General features: G+C 52.7%; 1 protein-coding gene across 1 annotated transcript; it reads left to right on the plus strand.

Moving 5' to 3' along the window:
* KCNS1 (potassium voltage-gated channel modifier subfamily S member 1) lies at nucleotides 1–2268 on the plus strand. The gene is made up of 2 exons (XM_075527780.1): nucleotides 1–1020; nucleotides 1864–2268. Exons 1-2 carry the CDS (start codon nucleotides 1–3, stop codon nucleotides 2266–2268), a joined length of 1425 nt encoding a protein of 474 aa, XP_075383895.1.
* The last annotated feature ends 17190 nt before the right edge of the window (nucleotides 2269–19458 follow it).

The following is a 19458-nucleotide window of genomic DNA, read 5'->3' on the forward strand; positions in this document are numbered from 1 at the left end:
ATGGTGAGCGAGTCCCCGCGCGCGGGCGCCCCGTGGCGGCGAAGGGACGAGGCGCTCCGCGTGAACGTGGGCGGGGTGCGGCGGCTGCTGAGCGCGTGCGCCCTGGCGCGCTTCCCGGGCACGCGGCTGGGCCGGCTGCAGGCGGCGAGGTCGGAGGAGCAGGCGCGGGGCCTGTGCGACGACTACGACGCGGCGGCGCGCGAGTTCTACTTCGACCGGCACCCGGGCTTCTTCCTGGGCCTGCTGCACTTCTACCGCACCGGGCGCCTGCACGTGCTGGATGAGCTGTGCGTCTTCGCCTTCAGCCAGGAGGCCGACTACTGGGGCCTGGGCGAGGGCGCGCTGGCCGCCTGCTGCCGCGCGCGCTACCTGGAGCGGCGCGTCGGCCGGCCGCGCGCCTGGGACGAGGACAGCGACGCGCCGAGCAGCGTGGACCCGTGCCCGGACGAGATCTCCGACGTGCAGCGCGAGCTGGCCAGCTACGGCGCGGCGCGCTGCGGCCGCCTGCGCCGCCGCCTCTGGCTCACCATGGAGAACCCCGGCTACTCGCTGCCCAGCAAGCTCTTCAGCTGCGTCTCCATCGGCGTGGTGCTCGCCTCCATCGCCGCCATGTGCATCCACAGCCTGCCGGAGTACCAGGCCCACGAGGCAGCGGCCGCCGTGGCGGCGGTGGCCGCGGCCCGCGGCGCCAACGAGGCGCACCAGGACCGGGTGCTGCAGCGCCTCGAGTACTTCTGCATTGCCTGGTTCAGCTTCGAGGTGTCCTCGCGGCTCCTGCTGGCCCCCAACACGCGCAGCTTCTTCTGCCATCCGCTCAACCTGATCGACATCGTGTCGGTGCTGCCCTTCTATCTCACGCTGCTGGCCGGGGCCATCCTCGGCGACAAAGGTGGCGCGGGCGGCGAGGACTACGGCGACCTGGGCAAGGTGGTGCAGGTGTTCCGCCTCATGCGCATCTTCCGGGTGCTCAAGCTGGCGCGCCACTCCACCGGGCTCCGATCGCTGGGCGCCACGCTCAAGGTAGGTCCTCAGAGGCGGGGTGGAGGTCACCATCCGTGTGTGGGTCCACCGTGAACGGAGGCGGCTAGGCCTGGGACTAGAGAGTAGCTGTCCATGTCACAACCGATCGGACCCTCCCAGTGAGCATGTCAGGAAGGCGCCCTATGATGTTCCTGACCCAGGTGGAGGAAATGGGGACATGGTTGTGCTGGACTGTCTTTTAAAAAGAGAAGAGACAAGCTCACTTTCCGTGGGTCTGCCAAGCATAGCAGAGACCATGTAAAGCAAGGTACTAGTTAGAGTCTCTCCTAACACCTTTATTTTGGGAGGGGGGGCGGCTTCTAGGGACACCTAGACTCACTGCCCTAAGTCTGGTCTTCAGGGCATGGGTTTTGTCAAAGGCAAGTTCATCCTCCGGGCAGGCAAGGGGGTGCATGTTCTTCCTCAGCTTCCTTGAGGGAGCAGAAGATTCACTTGTTGGAAATATGATAGGCCATCCAAGCAAGGGCACAGGAAGCCATCGCTCCACACTGTGCATTGCAAACTGTGGTTTGGTTGGTTCTGCACAAGCCTTGAGAACCACAAGCTTTTCACTCATTGGCTTAGAAAGAGACCCCGTGCTCTAGCAGGCACTGGCACGTTGGTCAACGGAAACTAGGCCTGGGCTCCGGTGCCTGCGAGCTTTGCTGCCCATTGCGGCTAGAATAGAATGGAATCGGAGGGGGCAGGCCTTGGCTAGCAGCTGCACTTTGCTGTGTGACTTTGGGTCCGTCCTTTCGGCTTTCTCAGCCTCAGTTTCCCCCATGCTCACTATGTGGTCTCTAAGCCTGTCCAGCTCTGAAGGGGTCCCGCCTTCTCTTCCAGCACAGCTACCGCGAGGTGGGCATCTTACTGCTGTACCTGGCTGTGGGCGTGTCCGTGTTCTCTGGCGTGGCCTACACCGCGGAGAAGGAGGAGGACGTGGGCTTCAACACCATCCCGGCCTGCTGGTGGTGGGGCACGGTGAGCATGACCACCGTGGGCTACGGAGACGTGGTGCCTGTGACGGTGCTGGGCAAGCTGGCAGCTTCAGGCTGCATCCTGGGGGGCATCCTGGTGGTAGCACTCCCCATCACCATCATCTTCAATAAGTTCTCCCACTTCTACCGGCGCCAGAAGGCCCTGGAGGCAGCCGTCCGCAACAGTGGTCACCGGGAGTTTGAAGACTTACTGAGCAGCATTGATGGGGTGTCGGAGGAATCCCTGGAGACATCCCGTGAGACCTCTTAGGAGGGGAGGTCTGCAGACCTGGAGGCTCAGGACCCCAGTGAGCCTCCAGACTCTCAGGTGTATTCAAGCCAGCGCTTCACGCTCTCTTCCCAAATCCCGGAGAGTCACCGGAAACAGCAGAGTCCACCCTCATTAAATTCTTCATGACGCCCTCCCGCTGGCCTGAGAGATGAGACCCAGAAGTAGGGTCCCTTCCTCCAAAGGTCCAGGACAGGTAGTGTTACCTGAGATTCTGTGAGTCTGGACAGCGGCCTCCCAGCCACCCACAGAGCAGGCAGGAGCCAGAGGGGGAGGTAAAAGGATGCTGTTTCCAAGTACCTGCTCTAAGCCACATCGCCGTGAGCCGAGGCTGGAGGAGGAGAATGAGCCCAGGTCACCCGCGAGGACACTGCGCGTCAGAGAAGTGCATTTGAGCCACTCACGTGTCTCACAATGAGAAGCGATGAAACTGGGTCTGAGGATCCCCGCGTGGTGATTGGCCACCATCCACGTTCCTTCCACTCTGTCCTCCCTCTGCCTGCCCTGGATCCCTGGAGGTGTTCTGCAGGGTCAGGGAAAGAACCAGACAGGAGACTCGGGTTCAGTTCCCGAAGGAGCTCCTAGGGGGCCGGGAGACCTGAGGTTGCCAGCAGGCCCGGCTGTGTGAAGTAGGCGAGTCCCTGCCCCATCTCCAGAGTCAGCCCACTGGTGACACCGTCACAGTCTGTGACCCAGAGGAAGATGAAATCCAAGTGGAGTTGGTTGACCTTCGAAATGTTGGTGGCCATGCTGGAAACCCACCCATTCAATTTCCACTTGCTTCCCCCACTCTCCCCCCGCCCCCCACCCGCCTTGATTGTCCATCTAGGCAAAGGCTCGGGGCACCTGTGAGCCAACTCCAGCCCTCTCCTATGGGACCCATGTCCCAACAATGCCTGCTGTGTCCCTCCCCCACCCCTTGCTAAAAAGGTGGGTCAGCCGAGGGAATGTTCCCCCAGCACCCTCCACGTGCTGCTGCTGCCAGAGCTCTGGTCACTGTGCTGTCCTTGCCGGGCTGGCTGGCTCTGTGCCACCACACTGGGCTTCAGACTGGAAATCACCACCTGGGAGCACCTCAGGGACTTGGCAGCTCTCAAGCGGGTCCACTGTTCATCCAGCCCACCCTGTGTGAGCGCCGAGAGCTGCAGGGAGAGGAAAGAGCCAGAGAGACCCTGCCCACGGGTGGAGGCAAGACCGAAGGAGGCCCTACAGCCCTACTCCCCTGCTCTCCCCTGGGATTTTAAGACCTGCCCGGCGATTTCCTTTGCATGGCCCCGGTCAACTGTTATTGGAAGGCTCATCAACACGTGGCTTGTTGTGCTTATGGAAACACCTAAAACACCTGACCGTCGTTGCGGGTGGGCACACTCATTCCCCTCAGGGTCAGCTCCCTCCCCACCCCCACAGAACAGTATCACACCCCACCACTCCTTAGTACAGTGGTTCTCAACCTTCCTGATGCCACAACCTGATGTGGTGACCCCACCAACCATAACATTATTTTCGCTGCTACTTCATCGCTGTCATTTTGCTACTGTTATGAATCAGGTGACCCCTGTGAAAGGGTCGTTCGATTGACCCCCAAAGGGGTCAAGACCCACAGATTAAGAACTGCTGCCTGATTCCGTTTACCCAGGAGGCAGCTGGCGTCCTGAGTGTTTGAAAGCACTGGGGTGAAGAGAGACAATAGAGGGTGAAATAGAGAGAGACTGTGAACTGTGGAAAGGATAAACACATGCATTCAGTTGCTAACCAAAAGGTTGGAGGTTCTAGTCCAAGAGGAGAATCCTGGGAAGAAAGGCCTGGCGAACCAATAGCCCTTTAGAGACCCGTTCGCCAACGACACACCTGGGCTTGCTCCGAGTCAGAATGAACTCGATGGCAGCTGTTTGGGCCGTGGGAGACAGGCTTGCATCCCCTAATCACACCAGCACACACGATGAGCCCCACTACACTTAGGAACACGAAGCGTGCGTCATACCTAACAAGGACTATCACCTAAGATGGGGTGTTCGGTTTTGTTTTTTAAAGAAAGGCTTCCCTGAGGATATGAGGATCTGCCCGGCCCTCAGAGGACTAGCAGCAGGTAATTAGGTAAAGGGTGCAGTCCCTGGAGGACACCCTGCTCCATGAGGTCAGGGGTGGAGACCAGGAAGACCCGAGACACGATGGAGAGACGTAACAAGTGTGAGCACCGTCCAGGCCCGGCAGTGCTCGCTCGGTTGTCTCTCTGGTGGCTCTGAGTCAGAACTGACTTCACAGCACCTGGCAGCGACAGTAAGTTAAAGGGGGCGCTAGGGAAGGGCTTTCCAAGCAGAAGTCGCTGGATGTGTGAAGATCTTAGATTCGACACGCTGGCGCAGGACCCACTCGGCCCGCAACACCTACTGCATGGATGGAATCCGTGTGTTTAGGTTGGAGCGGAGACGAGCTAAGCCACCGAACCTCCGAAGAAGCTACCACACACACCAGTCCTCCTCCACACACTCACCTCTTAACACCTGGGTCCTACTGTTGCCAGGCTACAGGTAGGGTGTCCCTCGGCATAGCAGATAGCGTTCAGATACTCTGATTCCATAAACAAGTGCCTGAAGCCAGTGTAGCGAAAGCTCCGCGGGAGAATTGTCTGGCTGCAGCCCCAGGAGACTGTGTCTGGTCCTGGCAGAACCACACTACTCCCACCCAGTCTATCAATTAAAACCATTATGCAAATAAAGCGCCTGGGCCCAGAGACCTGTTTCTGCTTGGCTGCTTGGAGCTGGCTGCTTGACTAGCTTGCTGGTGAGTGGGGAGGGTGGGTGAATTGTGGCGCGACCTAGATGCCCATCCGCTGCTTCCTGTCTCAGGTCTGGCACGGGCTTCCTAAGGAGCGAGCCCTGGTGGTGTCGTGGTTAAGAGTTGAGCTACTAACGGCAAGGCTAGCCGTTCGAAACCGCCAGCCTCGCCTCGGGAGCAAGGTGGGATTCTCTACCCCTGGAAAGAGTTGTAGTCTCAGAACCTCACCGGGGCAGTGCTGCCCGGCCCTGTGGGAACGCTGGGTGTCGACATGGCTCACTGACAAGGACTTGGGTTTGGTTTTGGGTCTTCTGCTGGCCTAGCCAGAGTATCTCTAGTCCAACTGGAGCTGACTTGGTCAAAAGAGTTACATTTATTGTGATTGTAATTGATGTGATGAACAATTGCCTTAATTAAGGTTCTTCGGTTGCAAGCAACGAAGTGGGTGGACTAACAAAAAAAATTTATTAGGAGGCGTATTAATTTCCAGTGGCTGCCTTAACAAATCTCCCAGGAAATGTATCCTTTTAGCGTCCTGGAGTCGAGAACCTGCATCCAGGTGTTGGCCGAGCTCTGCTTCCTTCGGAGGCCTGCCTAGGGGAGCCTCTCCTAGTGTTTCATGGCTGTCAGAAGTCATTGACCTTCCTGGGGTCGCAGCTGCGCCGTCCAATCTGCTGCTTCCAGCCCGTCACCTTCCCCTTGTGTCTGTCAGATCTCCCTCCACTTCCCTTTAAGGACCCTTCCGTGTTAGCATTTAGGACCCACTCACAACCCAACACCCTGTCAGGTCAAGATCCTCAATCACATCTGCAAAGACCATGCTTTCCAAATAGAGTCAACGCCATCCCAGGGATTCGGATGTGGACGTATCTGCGGTGCCGCCAGCCAGCCCACCAGAGAAGGGTATTGGGGAGGCTCGTCCTCACGAAGGGAAGGCAGGAATGAGGGGATCTCTGGGGACCTTGGCAACAGCACTCAGGAGCCTGTTGAGGATACTGCCATCCAGATGACCCACCTCAGTCACCTTCCTTCTCCACACCATTCTGTTTCCAGTTCGCATCCCAGGAGGAAGGGTGGCTTGCCTAGCTTGCGTCACATGCTTCTCCCGTGTTGAGGGAAGGAGAATCAGGTCCCTGGGATGCACATCTCTGCCAGACCAGGTGGATGGAGGGAAGGTGGGTGCCCCGAGAAAGTCTGCGTGTTGTCACTGAAATAAAGGGGGGAGGAGGTGAGCGGTTGTTCACTGAACACACATGCACACACACACACACATCTTTCTGTACAGTCTCTGACCTGTGACAATGCATGCTATATAACCCAAACCACACTGATCCTCTCCCCAAAGGGAAGACACCCTAATTTCACGTCCTGTTACTAAATCTAGCGCTAAAGTCATTCCTTCGCTGATCTGGCCCAAGGCTCAGCAGCATCAGGAACGAATGGGGCCTGCAGCGGCCATCAGCACACCCTCGATGCCGTCCTAGAGCACAGGGAACACCCACAGAGGTGCAGCAATGGCAGAAACAGGCCATGCTGTGCTCTCGTTTCTTCCATGGTGACGAGGCTGTAGTTGGCATTTCTAACGTTCCTTCTTTGCTAGTCCTGTCCCCTGCTCCCTGCCTCTGGCCAGCATCTCGGTTGGCCACGATCCTTTGCCTGGTGAGACGCCGAGCCCTCGGTTGTCTTGTTTGTCCAGGGACATGCCCCCCGAGAATTCCCCGGTTGATACTTGCACTCCTGCCTGCCTATGCTTGATGACCTCAGCCAACCCTGTTATTAGTCTTTTTGCCCCCCTAAGGATGAGTGGGGAGAAAGAAGGGGCTTTCTACTCCCTCCAAGAGTTCGAGTCTATGGGGGCAGTTCTACCGTCCTCTAGGGTCGCTATGAGTCGGCATCGACTCGATGGCAGTGTGGTGAGTGAAAGGGATGAGGGGAGCTAAACACGTCCAGACGGCAATCTCGGTCTCCAATTCCGTGGATGCTCTGCTCTATCTACTGGTCAAGTGTTTTTGGTTGGACACACAAACCCGCAGCCCAGTAGAACCGCCACGGATGGAAGTACGTTTTCAAGTGGGTCACTAGCTTTACTCGGGTGAGATGCAGTTCCCTGATGGTGAGCAGCTTCCCAGGCCACCAGCTCGTACCTTTAGGATGTACGTACTTGAACCCAGACCCAGACCCAGACCCGTGGGTACGCTGCACGTCGGGACGGGTTAGATCATACCCGGTTCATGGTGGACACTTTTTTGTTTGGTTATCTTACTGGATTCGAGAGAAAGTTTACCGAGCAATGTCATCTTCCACTCCGCAGTTCACACGCGTTTCACGGCCTGGCTTTCCGTTCTCACAGGGTGGCAACACCCTTCTCGCTTCCTGCCTACTCACCACGTCCATCCTTTCCTACCCACCCTGCTCTGACCTTGATTCCCAGGCAAAGGCTGCTCTTGTAATACCCACGGCCGATGGTGTAAGGGACGTGACCCTCCCTGGTGTCATTGCTCACCTGCCTGTCATTTGTCCAAAAGTTGAGCCACGAGCATTAGTTCACTTCCAGGCCTGCAGCGTGACTAAGGAACATGGTCTTGGAGATTCTTCCTGTCTCTGTCAGACCAGGAAGCCATTTAAAAAAATGATTTGGAAGTTTGTTCCACATGTTTCTCCCACTCAATCCAATCTTCGCCTGTGATCCCTTTCAGAGCGGCCAGCAGTGGCAGCCGGGCACCAGCTAGTTCTTTGGGTTTCAAGGTCGTGGAGGTTGGGGTTCAAGTGGTGAGTGAGGCCTTTGGACTGGTTGTTTCCAGGCCCCTTTGAGTTCCTTCCCTCCTCTTTGCTCCGGGGGGGGGACCCCTAGATGTGCCAGTCGCTACTCACCCAAGTCAGAGTTAGCGCATTGTTTGTGGGCAGTTGCTGGCAAGTGCCGTCAAGCGGATTTCAATTCACAGCAACCCACACGCACAACAAAAATAAGACACTTCCTGGCCCTGTGTCATCCTCGCGACAGTTGTGCGTTGGAGCTCCTTGTCGCTACTCTGTCAATCCACCTCTTCTTTTTTTTTTTCCTTCACTGTGTACTTTACCAAGCGTGTGGTCCTTCTTGAAGAACTGGTCACTGCTGTTAGCGTGTCCGAAGTAGATGCGCTGAATTCTCAACATCCTCAGGTTTTCTTCTTTTTAAATCATTTTATTGGGGGCTCGTACAACTCGGATCCCAACCCATCCATCCATCCATTGTGTCGAGCACATCTGTACATTTGTTGCCCTCATCCTTCTCAGTTTTAGGAGCTCTCCGGCTACACTTCTTCCAAGACAGACTGGTGCATTCTTTTGGCGGTCCACAGGATAGTCACTATCTCACCAATACCATAATTCAGATGCGGGGACTCTCCCCTTTCCCTCGTTCATTGTCCAGTTTGCTCATGCATATTAGATATTGAAAATGAGATGGCTTGGGTCAGGTGTCCCTGAGTCCTCAAAGTGGCCTCTTTGCTCCTTAACACCTAAAAGAGGTCTTGGGCAGCAAATTTTCTCAGTACAATATGTGATTTTATTTCATGACTGATGCTTGACTGTGTTTTTCTAATTGACTTTGATGCCCCCCTCGACTACAGTCCTACGGCCCCCAGAAACGTATTCCTTCGAGGTGGTGTGTTACAGCCAAGAAGTTTAGCGATGGCGGCTGGATTATAGACACGGCTATATTGACAGCACATACAGATACCTCTGTGAAAACAGTCTGGATGGTGGTGCGTTGGTCTCCTTGCACTTGTTCGTCTTGCCTGTGTGCTCATGTCGCTTCATCAAGTCACTTGTAGATGAAGGTTGGTTACAGCCCAGGCAGGATGGCTGCGCAAAAGTAGTTGCCTTGGTCATCTGTGAAGCGTGCGCGTCTCTCAGGTCTTCCCTGGCCTCGGTGGCATTACCTTGATCCGTTCCGTATTGTGCCGCGCCTTTCCCTTCACCCAAATTAATAAGCGTCTATCCGTTTGCTAGTGATCCTCCGGCCCTCCCATCCCTGAGACCAACCAAAGACGGTTTCGTACTGGCTTTCTTCCTTTGCGCCAACCTGTCCTCCGCTCTTTCATGATCGTTGCTCTGGTGGGCTCACACAGTCGTCCTTTTGTGATTGACTGAGTCCCCTCAGCATACCGCCATCCAGGTCTATCGCGTTATGAGCTGTTTCGCAGCTCCTTCGTTACGCTTTCATGCCGGATGTACTGCGGGTTGTTTATTCATCCCGCCGCCGATGCTTTGACGTCGCCGTCTCTGCTATTTTGAATCATGCTGCGATGGACGTGGCTGTGCGTACTCGCGCTTGTGTCCCGTCCCTTATTTCTTTAGAATGCAGCCCATCAGTGAGACTGCTGGATCAAACGACGGCTGTTTCCAGAAGCTTGCGGAAGCACCGTCGCATGCTGCACACCGGTTGCATGCTTCATAGCACCCCCCCCTTCGCCCCCACCGACGTGTATAAGAGCGCTCCTCACTCAGCACCCTCGCCAGCGCTTGTTTTCTGATTGGAAACTGCATGTATGGCGGGGTGAGCGAATTAGAGCGGGCGAACGAGCCAGTGGCGGTTAGTAGAGCCCTGGCGGCATAGCGAATGGCACGTGGGGCTGCTAACCACAAGGTCAGCAGTCTGAACCCACCAGCCTTTCTTCCCCTTTTGTACCTGCACCAGAACTCCCAATGCCGTGCTTGAGAGCCGTGCCAGGTGTCCGCTGCCCGCTCGCCAAGAAACGCCCTTCCCGCTCTCCACCGAGAACACTGTCGGCTGTAGGTTTTGCATTGTGATTATCTTGAGGAAGTTCCCTTCAATTCCTAATTTCCTTAGAGTTTTCCATTTATTTATGTATTTTTAATACTTTTACTGGGGGCTCTTGCATCTCTTATCACAATCCATACATTCCTCCAGTGTGTCAAGCACATTTGCACATAGGCCGCCAACATTTTCAAAGCATTCTCGTCCCCCTTGAGCCCCTGATACCCGCTTCCCATTTCTTTCCCCTCCCTTCCCCTGCCCACCCTCCCTCTTGAACCCTTGATAAGTTATAGATTATTTTTTCCCATATCTTACATCGTCCTGCACTGCCCTTTACCCACTTTTCCATTATTCGCCCCCCCTGGGAGGGAGGGGGTTGGTTCTAGGTGGATTCTTCTGATCGGTTTCTTAAGGGTTTTAAAAATCAGCAGTGGGCTTGGGACTTCATCAATACCATTAATGCATCACTTTATGTGATAATGGTTTTGTTTTGTTTGGGACTTAATGGTGTTGTGGTTATACATTGGGCTGCTAACCTCAAGGTCAGCAGTTCAAAGCCACCAACAGCTCCTAGGGACAAAGACAAGACTTTCTACTCCCATAAAGAGTTACAGTCTCAGGAACCCCCAGGGCAGTTCTAACCTGCCCTATACGGTCGCCATGAGTCAGAATGGACTTAATGGCAGTGAGGTGGGGAGTTGTTTTTCTTTATTTAGTTGTATAGTAGACTCTGCTGATTGTTTTTCTAATGATGAACCATCTTTGCATACCTGGTTTGAATCCCACCTCCCTGGTTGTGATGTTTGGGTCTTAGTTCTCATGTGGTGTTACATTCTATTGTGTTAACATTTTGTTGAGGATTTTTCCATCTATGCTCATGGGGGATATTTGTCAATAATTTTCCTTTTTAGTGTACTCTTTGCCTGGCTTGATTCATAATATGAAGTTGAGAATATGTTATTCTTTCATCTGTTCTGGAATAGTTTCAGTAGAATTGGTGTCAGCTTTGCTCTGAATGCTTGATAGAATTCTCCTGTGATGCTAGATATAGGCCAAGGCTTTTCTGTTCAAATATTTTTTATGACTGCTAAGTTCTTTCTTTTGTGATGCATATGTTTAAATTGGCATTTTCTTCTAATTTCTCCATTAGTTCCTCATACGATTCTGTAGTTAATTTTGCCCCTTGGTTGGTCCTGTTGGAGCACAATGCATTTACCTTCTTGGATTATTTACATCCTCTTTCTTTCCCTTTGTTAAATTTGCCAGTGTTTTGTCCATTTTGCTCATCTCTCTGAAGAACCAACTTCAAGTTTTGTTTATCCTATTTTTTTTCTAATTTTGGTTTCATTTATTTCTGCTTGAATCATTATTTCCTTATAACAGAGACTAGGCTTTTTTTGCTGTGCTTTTTCTAATTCTTGGAGTTGTTGGGTTATGATCTTGTTCTTTCTTCTTTTCTAATGTGTGTGCGTATTGCTATAAATTGGCTTCTGAGAATGGTGTCCCCAAAGCTTTTTTTTATTCTCATTTCTTCCAGAAAATTTTTTTTAGAAGTGGTCTTTATTTTTATTTATCGGCCAACCTTTTTGTGTGAAGTAGGTTGGTGTTTACAGACCAGACCATTGTTTGTATATTCAACAATGGCTTGCCCATCCTCCTTTTGTGGCATTAATCGTCCCTTCTCAAGGTTAACATCTGTCTGTCTGTCTGTCTACTCGCTCGCCTACTGTTTCCCTCCTCTTCTCCTCACACCCTCAGTAGCCACCAGAGGCTGTTTATTTTGCTAAGAAAACCTTTCCTTGATTTCTTCTTTATATATATATATATATATATATTGCCATGGTCTTGGACAATATTTGTCCATTTCTGATCAACTTCTTACTCTAAGAAGGGTTTTCACATTTTATTTCTTCTATTATACAGTCATTTTAAAATGAGGTGTTATTCACTTTCTATGTATTGGATTCTCCCCCTTGAAATTCCTATTATTGTTTTGAATCTTCTAATGTTGTGATCTGAGAATGTGCTTTGTATTATCTCAGTGTTTGCACGTTTTGAGGCTCGCTTTGTGGCCCGACAGATGGTCTGTACTGAAGATGGTCTGCACTGGAAAAGACTGTGTCTTGTCTTTGTTGGGTGGAGTGTTGTAGATAAGTCTACTGAGGTCAAGTTTGTTGATTTATGTTATTGAGAACTTTGTACAGTTCAGTTCTTCTGCCCTTCATCCAAAATGGTGTATTGAAGTCTCTTATTGCGTGTTATTTCTCTTTACAATTCTGTTCATGTTTACTTTATGAATTTTCTGGCTTTTTCATTAGGTGCTATGTTAGGCCAGGTGGACTAGAAAAGCAAATCCAGGAACACCCATGTATGTGTAAGAGAGAGCTGTATATCAAGAAGTAATTGTATATCAGGAAAACAGCCCAGCCCAGTCCAGATCAAGTCCAGAAGTCTGATATTAGTCCATAAGCCCTATAGTAGTCTATAAATCCCTCTTCAGACTCAAGCAGCTACACACAATGATGCAGAATGCAGGAAGATCACCAGCTGGTGGGTGAAAAGTCTTGTGGATCCAATGGCAGTGGACCCGCATCTCCAGAGCTCATGCAGGTCTCCAGGTGGCACCTCAACAGGAAGTTGAAGATGGGGGTGAGGGGGGTAGAGGTTCCCAGGACATGAGGAGGTCATGCCCACAAGGAGGCACCATCAGGCTGTGACCTGATTGACATGCTAGACTCCACCTCTCCTCTTCAAGTTGACACGAAATGATGTAACTACTCCTACAGGTATGGAGATATCTATGATATTTATTATGGTTATAGATATCAACCCAACTTGCTGGGTTGATCCTTCAGTATGATGGGCACCTTTGGATCACAAGATTACCTGGTACCCCATAGTTAAACCTTCATTTATTATCAAGCCTGGACCAATAGAGAGAGAGAGAGAGAACCCAAATAACATACCTCTTTGTGTGGTGGCACAATCCCAAGGTGTTGGATCCATGTGGCCTCTGTGAGCACCAATTGTGGATCCAAGCAGGAGGAACCCCCACCCCCACCCCGACAACGTTGGCCTTTTATTCATCCATTATGCTGGTCTCTGTTGTACAGTTGTGAGGATTTGTGTTTTCTTCAGTGGAGGCCGCAACCCTTGATCTTCATCAGCAGGTGCTTGTGTCATCTACGTACCACAGGTGGTTAGTAAGCCTCCCTCCCATCCTAATGCTCTGTTCTCCTTCATAACGTCCAGCTTCTCCGCTTCTCTGCTCAACATACAAACTGAAAACTCGAATAAAGAGATTGTTACGAGTTAGGTGGGGCCGTGGCTGGAGACATTTGGAGCGGGAGGAATAAGACCCGGCGTCCCGGTCCTCAAGGACTTTGAATCCTTCCTCGATGTGATGCTGCAGGATGCGAGGCCCTTCGGTCCCACGTAATATGGTCCAGTGCCTGGTCTGAGTTTGCATTAGCCAACCCACCGCATTGTCCCAACCCAGCCAGCTGCAGGAGCTAGCGCAGAGGATGCAGCACTCCAGGTAAGTGGGTATCCACAGCAACAACATCAGTCATGCCCCAAGCTTAAGGTGACCAGACGTCCCACTTTTGGTGGGACAGTCCTGATTTTTAACAATTTTTCCCGCATCCTGTGGCGTTTTTAAAAAGTCCTGATTTTTTTAAAGAATGCACGCCAAACTAGGGTAGACGGTTTTCGGCTGCCATGTGGCTATTTCACCAGGATATGAGTTTTATCAATGGCGTCCCGCTTTGCCAATGTTAAAATCTGGTCACCTTACCCAAGTTACACTTCCCCTTCTGTCATTGAGATATTAAAGTTTATTGTGCCAACCTGGCCGATAAACACAAGTGGAGTTAATGAAGGGCGGAGGGATAAATGGCTCGGTGAGCCTCATCTTTCTAGTTCTTGGGTCTCTTGCTTTCTGATGGTCGGACCACGGTGAAGTTGCCTTAGCCAGTTCCCTACTTCAGCTGGAAAAGCTCACTTCCTGCAAGACATCCCTGAGGAGAAGTCACATGGATCTACCCCGATGCAGCCCTGGGTGCTGGAGCAGCCGTGTGGAGACCCCTACCAGTGCTGAGATGCTTACACACTCACTGACTCAGCTTTCCTCCTGCAGCCAGCATCACAGTGTGTGTTTTGAGAGCTGGAGGAGGACTTTGTGGACTGGTGTTGGACATATGAGTTAATGTTGGGCTTTTGGGCTTGGGCAGCACTGGGTTGGGATGTTTTCTTGATATGCACTTAACCTTTATATAAAACTCTCTCTTCTACATGAGTTTCTGTGGATTTGTTTCTCTAAAGTACCCAGACTAACACAGTCATCACAGACCACAAAAATCCATTTCCACACACATCCCCGAGGTTTTCAATAGCGTCAGTTAGCAAGCTTCTTCAATTCTGCCCGAGCCCAGAGCTGTTTCCTACTTAGGCCCTCCCTTTGATCCCTAACCAGTTGAACTGATCCAGCTTCCAGGTAGGTGGCTTTGGAGGATGGGGAGGGGTGAGTGTGTGTGTGTGTGTGTGTGTGTGTGTGTAAAATTGAGGGAGGGCCTGTTTCCACCCATTGTTTTCCAGCATCTTTAAATTCTCCCACATCCTCTGGCCGGGCCATCCCATTGCCATCCACCCACTCGCTTTCCAGGCACACCTAACTGCAGAAATTCTGAATTCAGCCACCTGCGTAATCAATTGTGTGCTTTGGCTTGGAGCTGCCCCAGCCCCACTGCAAGTCACGAGACTCTTTCATCGTGGCTCTACATTCCATGCTGTGCTGTGTGGTGACAATTGTTATATTTGCATTTGCTTTGTCACCTCTCCCTGTTCAGTCAGAGCCAAGTGTTCTATTCCACAGCCTGGGCGTCCCTCACCTCCTTGAAATCAGACTGCCCTTTCTCTGAGCATCCCGCCCTCCTCCCTGTCAAATGCCATCCGTCATACAGACGATTGTTCCTCTCCCTGCCTCTCCCTGGCAGTCTGCGGCTGTCCCGGGCCAGAGTTCAGATGCCTTTGCTGTGTTTTTTGCTATCACAGTCCAATGATGTTTAGTTCCTCACATCTCCTCAAGGTTATGCTGTGTTCTACTCTACTCTACTTCCGGAATCCATGTTCCAGGTACCACTTACCACAACAGAATCCAACTGACAAAGCCTTTAAACAAAAATAAATAATAACAGAAGATGCCTTTAAAAGGTACTTGTATGTGGGCGCACCTGCATGTGGGCAGACCTGCCTGGAGACGGATAGAGGAGCGGTGTCTCGGTTCCTAAGACCATCCGAAATACGTGTTTTCCCATGGTCTCAGGCGACCCCTGTGAAAAGGTCGTTCAACACCCACCCCCCCAAGGGGTTGAGAACCGCTGACCTTGGAGGCAATGACTACCCCTCACTTGTCCATTGTAGTTTACAGCGTGATTTCACAGACATTCTCTCACAGCCTGCCCTCAACCACCCCTCGAGACACGACCCACCACAATAAAGTCACTCTGTTAGCCCCAATGGTCCGATGAGAAGGCTGTGGCCCAGGGTCAGACCGCACAGTGAAGCAGGGATCCAAGCCCAGGCTTCCAATCCTACATGGTACTTGCCTGGCACCACATGCCACTTTGGGCACCTGGTGTTTGGCAAACTTGGCTCCCTGGGCACCACTGCAGGAAGTGGCCTTGAGCACGGGCCCTGTTACAAGGTCTTGTTTACTCTGGCTCTCTGGACATAGCCCTTAGGTGCTGGCTGGGATGGCCCTCCCCGATGGCCAGACCTCTAACTCTGGGCCAGCCAGGTCCCATGCCCGAGAATGGAAAACTTGCTCCAGGATGGCTTGAGAGTTTCGGCGCTGGCATTTCAAAGGGACGGAGTCTTTCAGAGCCCAGCCTGTTAGGAAGGAAGAGGACAAGGGCAGGTGCTGGACTGCTGCCTAACCTTGTTCAGGAACGGCAGGAAATACATTCCTTTAGGAAGAGAAATTGCACCGCTTGGACTCTGCAGGCAGACCTGGGTTCAAACATCGGCCCTGCCATTTCCCGTCTGTGTGACTTGGATTGGCTTCACGATGCGCCAGGGAACACCACCTCATCGCCAACCGCCAACTCGATCCCAAGCCTTCCCTCGTGCCTTTCCTTCCTGTCTGTGCGCCAGGACTCTTTCCATGACAAGTGGCAGAAATCCAACGGGCTCAGAGGTTCAACTGAGGCCATCCCCTCCGGCTCCCCACCTCTCCCTCTGCTCTGCTCCCGTGCTGGCTCCAGGCCCAGGCAGGCAGGGCGCTGTTAAAATGGCTTGGAGGCGAGAGATGCCACGCGGGACAAAAAGGATATGGGCCTTGAACCTTGACGTCCCACTACGTGTGGGCTGTGTGATCTCGGTTGGGTTTCTTGGCCTCTCTGAGCCTGTTTCTTCTCTTGTCTTGGTCTAATAATAACTCCACCTCAGCGTTAATGTCAAGCTCAGGTTAATCCAGGTGAAAATAGTGGCACAATAAATGGTAACAAGAAGCATTGGCAGGGAGGAGAGCTCAGTGGCGCTCAAGGCTCTGTTTTCTTCCTCAAGGGGGTGCAGCGACTCTGGGGGGCTTGGGTGAGTAAGTCATTGACGTCCAGCAACCCTCTGGGATGGAGCAGACGTGCCCGTGGGGGCGTCCTCGGCGGAAAAGTCTCGGAGCAGGTGGTCAAGTCCTTTCTTCTCGCAGAGCCAGTGGTGGGCACGCACCACCGCCTGTCAGTCAGCGGCCTAGAGCTGGCCACTCGTGTCTCCAGACTCACTCCTTGGACATGGAGCCACAGTTAAAAGCCCAAGAATGACCGTCAGTCATCAATTAGCCAAGGTTGAGCCCAGATTTAACTGCTGAGCAACTTTGAGCCTCATTTGAATTTGAATCACACCCTCTAAGTAGGACGCTGACCGAGATAAGGCTAATGGGCTGAGGGGCCCCACCCCTTATATTTGCATAGGCCTTGGGGGCTTCCAAGGGGTTTTCTGGCTCATCGTCTTGGAAACTTCCAGAAACGGGAAAGTAGAAGTCAGAGATTTAATTTTTTTTGTATCATATACTTGTACATGCACAAGAAAAAGCAGTGTTCATCTCGATTGTTCTCACCGTGAGCACAGAGGTGGCTAGCACCCCAGGAACTAGATCAGTACCCGGCCTGCCCTCCTCGTGTTCCCGCCCAGTCACTACCCGCCACCCTCCAGGGTCAGCAGCCCCCTGACTTCTAACACCACATGTTGGGCTTCCCTGGTTGCAGACTTTATGGAAACAGATTTGTCCGGTGTGTGCTCTTCATGTTTGTGAGATTCAGCCCTCTTGCATGTAGCGATGATTCAGTCACCATCTATATGACGTCTGTGCTGGGTATCCAGTCTGCGTTACTGGGTAGCTGTTGGTCAGCAGTCTGGCACACTCATGAATGATAAATGCCGCCATGAGTAGTTTCAGTCTGTGTCTTTTGGTGAAAATATGTCCATTTTCAGGGGCGCACATCTAAAGATAGAATTGCTGTCTTTGAGAGTTCTGGTTGTCTTCCAGCCTCGTCTAGGAGCCTTCTTTGCCATTTTCATTTTAGCTCTCCTGGCGCGTGTGAAGTGGAAGCCTATTGCCGTTTGAGTTTGAATTTTCCGGTTGGCCAAGGAAGCTGAGCACAGTCATGACGGCCTGTTTTTGAGGAGCACAAATCTGATTGCATCATGTGCCTGCTTCAACCCCGCTGGCAGCGCTCTAGCTCGCGGGGACGGCACTCCAACCCTTTTCTGTGGCCCGAGGCCCAGCACACTACACTCTGGCAGCCTCACGGCGGCTGCCAACTCTCATCTTTGTACACTCCGTTCAGGTCAGAACGGCCGTCCTTCCCAGGAACGTTCTGGTTCCTGCCTCAGGGCCTTTGTTCTCCCTCCAGAGCTTCCACCTGCCGGCTCTTTCTTATCATTCATCCCGAAGGCAGGATCCTTCTTTCAGAAGTCTTCTCTTCAGAGGCTGTGCTAAGCCACTTTACAGAGTTGCCTGCAAACACACTCACACACTCAATTCCATCACCCAGCTTTGTGTTCTTTTACGGTACTTGTTCTCTGCAACGATCACGGATGGGCCTACCTGTTTCACAGACTCACTGTCCATCTGACAGCTACAAATCTAAGCCACGAGCTTCGCTCTCAAGTGGCGTGATTTTCGGAGGCACAGACAACCCTTGGCAATGCTGAAACCAAACCAACTCCAGGCTGTCCATCCCCGGAAAGTGGCACAGAGCGTTAAGCTCTTCATGGGGTGCTCTGGGTCTAGAGGTAAATGAGGCTGGGTGTCAAACCAGGTATTTCTAGAGTAGAGGGCAGTGAAAAAGAGGAAGGCCCTCAACAACATGGACGGACACCGTAGCTGCACCAGTGGCCTTGAACGGAAGAACTGAGAGGCTGGTGCAGGACGCGCAGTGTGTCTCTCTTGTACGCGGGGTCGCGATGCGTCCGGCCTAGCCACGACAACAATGTATAAATAAGCTTTGCCCTGACACATCCAGCGGGACATGTGGACGTCGTGCCAGATGCTGGGCAATGGATTGTTGTGCAGGACTGTCCCAGAATGCCTTGCAGCACACGGAGCATCCTGGCCTCTACCCAATTATTGTCACGACTTCACCCACTCCTACACCCAGACCCCTCCTGGTACCGCGCCCCGGAGAATCATTGTCAGGCTGAGAACCCATGGCCAGGAGGAGCGGGAGGGAAGTAAATTCACATCTAGTGACCCGTACGCCAAACCACAACGCAGAGCCCTGCAAATTACCCTTTCTGTGGATCTACCACTCTGCATTATTTTCCCTAAGAGACTTTGTGTGAATGAAATGATTGTGCCCAGCATCTAAATGCTCAGTCTGTGTGGACTTCTCCCTCCCTCCCCGTAGCTGTCAAGTTCTCAGCCTGTTATCAATCCTGGTGAGACAAGAAAGTACACTGGTTCATTGTGGGAGGGCGGTGAGTAAATTTAGCACCAGCAAATAGGCCCACATCACCCCAACTCCCAGAGAAGCTGGGAGGACAGCATGTCACAGAAGACTGTGGGACTGATCGACAACCCTGGAGAACGACTGCGTCCGGAGATACCTGCTTTTCAGTCTCTGCTCCTGCCTAGCTGCGGAGTCAACTTCCTGCGTGAGGGCCACGCACGGCTGCTCCTCACTGGACACTGGCTGGGCAGTAGCAGACGGGCATGGAGGGTTCCACGGTGATCCTCACCCAGGCCGTGTGCAGGCTGGTGCCTCGTGGTCCTCACTTCCTGTCCTTTGTGCACCAGGCCACCTCTTAGCCCCTTGTCACGTCTCAGGCTGTACTGCCTCTCCCAGAGGCCAGGCTTCCTTCTCAGCAGAATTGATGGTCACGCTGCATGTCCTTGGACCCTGCGCTTCCTTCTGCCCGGGCCGTTCCAATGTGATGTATGCGGGTGCTTGACGAACCCCCCACTAGTCTGCAAGGGCTGTCTGGCTCGTCTGGATCCCCTGGCACTGGTGCAGTACCTAGCGCATAGCAGGGGCCACCACACGTTCACTCCCTCCCCGCAGGTCGTGAAGTAAGCACACTGCAAACTCGGTGCCACAAGGCTGACAAGGGCATTTCCCAGGAAACACGTGGAGAACTCGATC

Source organism: Tenrec ecaudatus, chromosome 12 (genome assembly GCF_050624435.1).
Source record: "Tenrec ecaudatus isolate mTenEca1 chromosome 12, mTenEca1.hap1, whole genome shotgun sequence".
Lineage (NCBI taxonomy): Eukaryota > Metazoa > Chordata > Mammalia > Afrosoricida > Tenrecidae > Tenrec > Tenrec ecaudatus.